The sequence below is a fragment of the Capsicum annuum genome, unplaced genomic scaffold, assembly GCF_002878395.1.
Source record: "Capsicum annuum cultivar UCD-10X-F1 unplaced genomic scaffold, UCD10Xv1.1 ctg63971, whole genome shotgun sequence".
NCBI classification, from domain to species: Eukaryota; Viridiplantae; Streptophyta; class Magnoliopsida; order Solanales; family Solanaceae; genus Capsicum; species Capsicum annuum.
In genome coordinates, this window is record NW_025873069.1 from 2,739 (window position 1) to 10,362 (window position 7,624).

Here is a 7,624-nt window from a genome sequence, read left to right on the forward strand (position 1 = left end):
ATATCATCGCCATAAGGGCTATCGCATATCATCGCCACAAGGGCTATTGCATATCATCGCCACAAGGGCTATTGCATATCATCGCTATAAGGGCTATTGCATAGCATCGCTACAAGGGTTATGGCATAGCATCGCCATAAGGGCTATTGCATATCATCGCCATAAGGGCTATGGCATATCATTGCCACAAGGGCTATTGCATATCATCGCCACAAGGGTCATTACATATCATTGCTGCAAAGGCCATCTCATACCATCGCCCCAGAAGGCATTCAACATCTGTTGACATGCTAGACAGAAATGCTGGCGTCGAGGATATCTCATCATTTCATTAATCAACATATGAATGCATCGAGGGTACATGATTTGAAGGGACGCCTTTAAGTCGCTATCCAAGGATGAATGATATATAAGGTTTCCTGGAAATTGACAATTTGAGGGTCACCTGTAAGCCACATTATTTGAAATAGAATAGTGTGCAAGATCACCTATGAGTTGATAGACTGTAGGTCATCCGTAAGCCACAATAATATCCTAACCGGATGGTGTGCAAGATCGCCCAAAAGTTGATAGTTCAAAGGTTATCCGTAAGTCAGAACTAAATCCTTACTGGAGGATATGCAAGATTGTCAAACTGATACGTCCAAGGGTTCTTTATAAGCCACGTCATATCCAAGATCTATTATGTGCAGGATTGCCCAAAGACTATCAATTTGAGGGATTATCTATAAGTCATATTGTATCGAAGGTCTGATGATGTGCAGGAACACCTGAAAACTAGCGATTGGAGAGATATCTGTAAGCCATCTTTTATCCAAAGTCGGATAATGTGCAGGATTGCCTAAAATCTAGAAATTCAAAGGATATCTGTAAGTCGCCTCGTATCCAATATCAAATAATACGCAAGATTATCCAAAGATTGACAATTTGAGGAAAATTTATAAATCGATCATCCGATATAACCGTAGAGGTTATCATTCCACATACAACAAGTGATATAGGTAACCAAAAGGGTTGCTACACCAGCACAAGATTACACGGTTGTAGAGACCGTTCTACATAAAGTATTGCTGGTGTCCAAAAGGGCCACCCCACTGTGAAGATGTATTAAACCGATAAATGTCATAATTATACAACAACCAAGAGGGTTGTTATGTTTGTTATTGCCAGTTATTTCATTCTAAATAGGTACATGAAGAGATGACTCCGCTTTTTAGGCCACAACTCACGTGGAGATATGGTAAAAGGCTACATACCTCTTTCGTGAATTATGTTTAGTACTAACACTTTTTGCTTGAAGCATTGTCGAGAGCATCTGAGAGGATGAAAATCTTAAATAAAAACCACAGGTGCGGACTACTTCAGGTAGGATGCAGTACAACGTGTAACTCTTTCTTAGAAGCAAAACGGGACATAGTCTAAAGAGGAACGTCAAACTCTTTGGACGCGAGCTAAAGGATGATCACCACCACCATCCAACCACACCCCTGTTAGAAGGCATGTGGGTGTTTCAGGATATTCTGGTTTTAGCTTCACCTTCGGGATATTTTTGAACTCATGCCGAGGGTAACCTTCTCTTTTTTTCAAATTCGGGTGGCAACACACTTAGAGTTTTGGAAATTATGTCCAGGTAAGTTCTTGAATATGGATGTAAAGTATCCCACATTCATGGTTAAGAGGTTACAAGCCTCTTTTCTATAACTCGATCAACTTGTCACTCATTTCGAGACAAAGATGGTCTGAAATAAAAGACTATCTTTTCTACCGATTGAGTCGAACTACAAGCAATTTGATTCTCTGAAATATTAGGGATATGTAGGCTGGGATCTATGTAGAACTGTATTCCAACCTCCCCCCTAATCCCTTTATTCCCCAGTTTTTTGGTTTTATCAAAAACTCTAAAATCAGGGTAACTTGTGAATTTTTTTGAAAATCATGCTCAAGATCAAATGAACTAAAAGTGTCCTAAATTCTTATGAAACTTGAGATATGTAGGAAACCTGATACCGAGGTTCGACCATAACTCCATGAAACTCGTGCGGAAAACCAACCTCTCTTAGATACAAATTTGTGGTCGGAAAAAAATTAGGAACGTCAACCTCCCTTTGCCCAGGATTACTTGCATCCATCCTACCCAAAGGGAGGGGGCAGTTGTTGACACCTAATTTTTGCCCTTCACTACTACGTTTAATCTCGAGTTTCTTCGATTTTCAAATAAAATCACAACAATTATTTTTTTCAAATAAATGCATTTTAAAATATGCATTTGGATTAAATTTATCATTTAAGTGATAATTATATATTTTCGTATTTGCATATACGGGATTGTATAAATAATGTCATTTAAATGAACATTTTTATCAAAATTGGACTTTAAATTAAGGATTATTTGAAAAATAAATTTAATAATTAAAATCTTGGTTTAAACATAATTTGATCTCAAAAATAATTTATTTGGATAAATATGTGTTCTATTTTATCGAATCAAGAAGCTCAGAATTGAACGAGATATTAGCTCAAATTGAATTTAGTTAAAATTTCATTTAATTCGGTCATAATCAAAATTAAATTGGCTCAATTGTAATTCTATTGACCAATTGATACTCAGTTTGGCTAAGAATTTAAATGAAATTGCTAATCAAAAATCCTAATGCTCAAAACTCTTTACCTAGGCTCAAGATAACCCAATCCACCAGTGGCCCATTCTCGTTTTTATTAGCAGCCCAAAGCCATTAAAAAAGAAGCAAACCCTTTCCTCCTTTCATTTTTATGACCAGTAGCCCAATCACACCAACCATGACCCGACCTAATCCTCTTAACCTAGCATAACAACAATAACCCTCAACAATACACCAGCGCCCAAAACGGCAAAACCACCAACATCAATGACTAAAATCTGACCTATGCCCAGCTCCGATAATGATAAAATCAACCCAAATCCATCAACCTCCAACCAACCCGTTCTTCTTCTCTTTGTCACGCGCCTCACGCATCAGTTGGACGAGCAAAGAAACCCTTGAATCTTCTAGAAATGAGGTTAGGTGTCACCTCCAACATCCGAATTTCATGAATTTTGGAGTAACTTGTACGAATTCGTACATATTTGGCAAATTTTCATTGGTTCGTGGGAAAATGATCCATTTCCTCCAATTGTTGTTAACCATTTTTGAAATTCGTTCAAGTGAATCTAAAATTGGGACACCTATTAACTAAAAACCCTATCCGGAGATTTTTTTTCGAATTTCCTCTTAAAATACAATTCTGAAATTACCCTCATTTGAAGAACTAAAAAGTCCTAGTGGTTCTCTATAAAAGGGGAACCTGAGAGCTAGAAAAAGGGGTCTTTTTTTTGGGATTCCGATTCAAGAAGAGGAGGGGAGGTTCGAAAATTAGGGTTTTTGAAATTTTTAGTCTCAAAAGAGAAGAAAATTTTCTAGTTTCTACAGAGGTTGGGAAATTCTCAGGTTAAGAATTTTAGGGAGATTTTTGGGGGGGTCAAAATTTTGGGGTCTAAAGAAGGGGATTTTGGGTTGGAAAAAGAGGTTCGGGAAAACTTTGGTTAGAGAAAATTTCTTTGAAAAGAAAAGAAAGAAGAGGGGAAAATTTCTGAGGGCTAAGAGTTTTCTTTCACAATAAAAGTTGTCTGTTCTTTCTTCTTTGGAAAATTGGCCGATTAATTGGACGCTTTCGAGTTGATATCACTGATTGCTGGTGGTGGTGGATTCTGACTTTAGCCCATTTGTTCTGTTTTGCTACCCTGCAATAGGTAATACCTCCTCCTTTTCTTTTCTTCACAATTTTTCTCGTCATCTCTATATTCTTAGTGGCGTTTTGATATTGTTGTGTGTTGGGGTTATGGGTTGTAGAAGGCCTCAGAGGCTGTAAGATTTTGATGCGATAACGTGAAAAATGATTCTATTGTTGCGATATCTCTCTGCCCGACTCATTCGTTCTATAGTTGCGTTCAATTTTTCTGCTAAAGTTCTGTATGAATTATTTGAACATAATCTTGTGTCTGGTTTAATTTTGTTTATGATATTTATTTGAATATAAAAAGTTCGTTGAATCTCTCTGTTGTCTGTTTGAATATGGTCATCTATACGTTGTAGTGTTAGTAAGATTCTCACTGTTTGTTTACACCCTCTCATATATGACTAAAAAGGGGTGATTAATACAGACCCTTGACTCACAAAATTGCACTCTTTGATTATTGTTCTAGAATCTTTTTGATTTGTAGTACTATATAAAGGTTCTTGAACTATGTGCTTCGAAGTGGTTATGTGATTGTTCTTACCCAAGTCCTTTTTTGGTTAAGTATGGCTTATACACCATTCATATTCATATAAGCTAAGGCATAAGCCATACTTTGGCTTAAGGTTTAGATTTTTCTTTTAACAAAACGGTGTTTTTTTTCTGACTATTGTACTAAGTTCCTCATAGGTTTCAATTAATGTATTAACAATTTTAGTTATGAAAAGAGTAAGTAATGTTTGTGTTGTTTCTTATTTTTGAGCCTTCATGACCCCGAGAGCATCTACTTATGAGTAAATTTTGGATTTTTAGACAGTTCTATCTGCAGATAACTTTATTCATCCGGAAACTTTGTGAAAATCTCTTTATCTATAGAAATAATGCTCATGCTTGATCATTACCTGATTCACTGTATCATCCCAATTCTATGCAAATATGCTAAAATCTAAATGTCATCATTTAGAATTGGTTTTCTCTGTAAGTTGTTCTTTTGAATTAAGGTTAAGATTTTATTTAGGAGTTTGTTCGTTCCATCTGTTGTGAATGTTATCTCTAATAAATTTATGGAGTTTTCTGTGTAATCGATTGAAGCTAGAACTACACCTTTCTCGACCTAATATGGTAGAAGTGGTGATGCATTTTGTCATTATAGTTCCCAATTTTGGTGCTTCATGGATCTTTGAATGATATTTAGATATTTTATTTGGTTAAGTATGGCTTAAGCTAAGGCGTCAAATGTAAAGGATTTGACTATATGCTACTTTATCAACTGGAATTTAGACAAAATAAGGGATTGGTTATTTTGCTAATGTTCATAGGGGGAACAAATGTTTTGTCTTGGCTGATTAAAGTTAATTGTCGCGGCTCTTCTTGGCCTCTCTTTAAATTGGTGGCATGAGAAGTATTTTAATCAAAATAAAGTTTCCTTGAATTTTCCATTGATGTCTCTTTATGTGCGTTTGATACATGTTTCTTTGTTATCGTCCTTGCTTATTTTAACAAAGTATTAATTTTTTATATTTCATTGTTTTCTTTGCATGAACCTACTTGGGAGTCCAAATGGACTCTTTCCCTTTGCATTTCATAACGGGTCATTGAGGCCCGTCGCTTTGAGTCAAGCCCGAGAGAAGGCCTAAGTAGACAATCTCATAGTGCACGGATGCAAGGAGTTCAAGGAAGAAGCACAAATTAAAGCCCCGTAGTCGAAGCGGCTAACAGACTTAGAAGTCTCCTTTATTTGCTTAGTTATTTATCGTTGTCTTATTTCTTTATTTATTCGAGCCACGAAGCCAAAGTTGTATTTAATATAGGTGAAGCAAGACTTGAGCCAAAGTCTCGAAAACTAGATTAGGACAGGTGAAATGGGTCAAAGGCCCAAGTAGACTAGGACAGGTTTTCTTGGTTTGGGCTAATGGCCTAAATCCCTTATTTCCTCCCCTTCCCCTCTTCTTTAAGATTGTTTGCCTTATGTGTTTTGCGAACCTAGTTAAATCCTTAGTTAAGTCGCTAAAAACTCGTTTTGAATAAACACAAAATATTGCTAAAAGCGGTTTTCTTTTCAAAAAATCAACTTCTCAAAGTTAATCAAAGAATGTTTTCAAACAGTCCGGATAACCGCAAGTTAGCGGACGTTTTAGGTGCCTAACACCTTCCTAAAACATTAATAGGAACCGTTTATCTAGAATCTCTGACTTAAAACAATTTTTCTGTTTTGAATCGTTTAAAGTATTTATAAAGGTTTCTTAATTCCTTTTCAAAATTTAGTGATGTCTCTCTTCAAAAGTCAAATTTTTCGCAAAACAGTCATTGTGCATAACAATGATGTATCAAGTGGGGTATGGTTTTATTTGATAAATGACATCGGCTTTACTCTAGAATGTTTTATTAATTCAGGCACATGGTTACCAGAGACAACAACCAAATAGAGAGGAGTGTTACCATCACTATCTGGCTCATTAACAAGGTTGTCGCACTTATTAGAGTCTAATAAGAAGTGGACTACCTTGTCTTGATTGTTCAGTACGACAACATGAAGATCATTTTGATTGTTGTTGTTTACATCACCTTCACTGGCTGCAATGTGAATTGCTGTCGTCCAGTCATTTTCACTGCCTGGCGAAAGGTACACTAAGGATTTTTTCCACCCCAGCATATCAGAAACTACGTCTTCCAATCCTAATTTAACAGCATAGTGCAGTGATTCCAACCCCATAAGTCAAGTTCCTCGCATAAAGGCTTATTCCAATGCCATAGTGATCTAATTCAATCTGGATGTGTCAACACGATAAATGCGTAAATAAGGGGTTAGATCTTCTTGGAAATCTAGTTCGACAATAGGCATTATGAAATCATCAACAGATTATGGAAAAGTCAACTGAAGTTCAATACTGATACAACAAATAACAAAAATTATGTACTTTATGTTCCTGAATTACTGCTGCATGCAACGGCGTTCTATTAGATGGACCTGCAACATAAATTGGTTTCTTGCCGAATTCTAAGATGTTAATCAAAGCATCATGAAAACCAGATTCAGCCGCCACATACAGTGGCATCTCCTGCGCATTGTTAGGCGGAAATTTGAATTCAGGATCTTTTTTTACCAAGATCTTAACCACATCTAGATGTTGGCTCCGCACGGCCTTGTATAGGGTTGTATATCCACTAGTACCCGTCATCCTCGTGAGTTTCTCCTTAGTATTATGATCTTCTATACGTGCAAATAACACATGTACTACTTCAGTGTGCCCTTCATTAGCTGATATGTGAAGAGTGGTTTCATTTTTCTTGTTTTGATAGCATAACAATGCCGGAGTAATCTTAAGGACTTTTGCCACGAAATTCGAGTTTCCATAGAGGGATGTGACATGGAGGACCGTGTTGCCCTTTGGAGTGACTTGGTAGCCGTTTTCTTCATTCCTTTTTAAATGATCAGCAAACAGAAAATTGCCATCTCCGATATTGCCTCTCATCGCAGCATTATACAAGGTCGCCTCCATTCCTTTTGATTTGGTGTATTTTATCCAAGATCTCCCAATGATAATCCTATAAGTCCTTTGCTTTCTCTGGACAAAATATTATTATATAGAAAATGTCAATTTTGCTGAATGATCTCTCAAGTTGAGAGTTTTGTCATTAAATAGAAAGAGTTTTCCTTGTATATCCCTAAAGATCTTCCATGAATCCCATAATATCTTCCATGTATCCCCTAATATCAGTCATTCCTAACTATTACATCTCTAAGAATATCTCTTATATCTAAGTATTAAAAGCTATTTACACAAATATTACACATTTATAATCTGAAATCTATGTGCTGAAAATCTGGATAGATATCGTGTCTCTTATCCTAACAGGAAAAAATAATTAGATT

At 36.3% G+C, this 7,624-nt stretch overlaps 1 protein-coding gene across 1 annotated transcript; it reads right to left on the minus strand.

Moving 5' to 3' along the window:
* Positions 1 to 6,156: 6,156 nt before the first annotated feature.
* Positions 6,157 to 6,463, minus strand: LOC124893701 (serine/threonine-protein phosphatase 6 regulatory ankyrin repeat subunit C-like; the record flags this gene model as incomplete). The annotated part of the gene is made up of 1 exon (XM_047404597.1): positions 6,157 to 6,463. A coding segment is annotated over exon 1 (307 nt), but the record flags the coding sequence as incomplete, so codon positions are not given.
* Between the last annotated feature and the right edge of the window lie 1,161 nt (positions 6,464 to 7,624).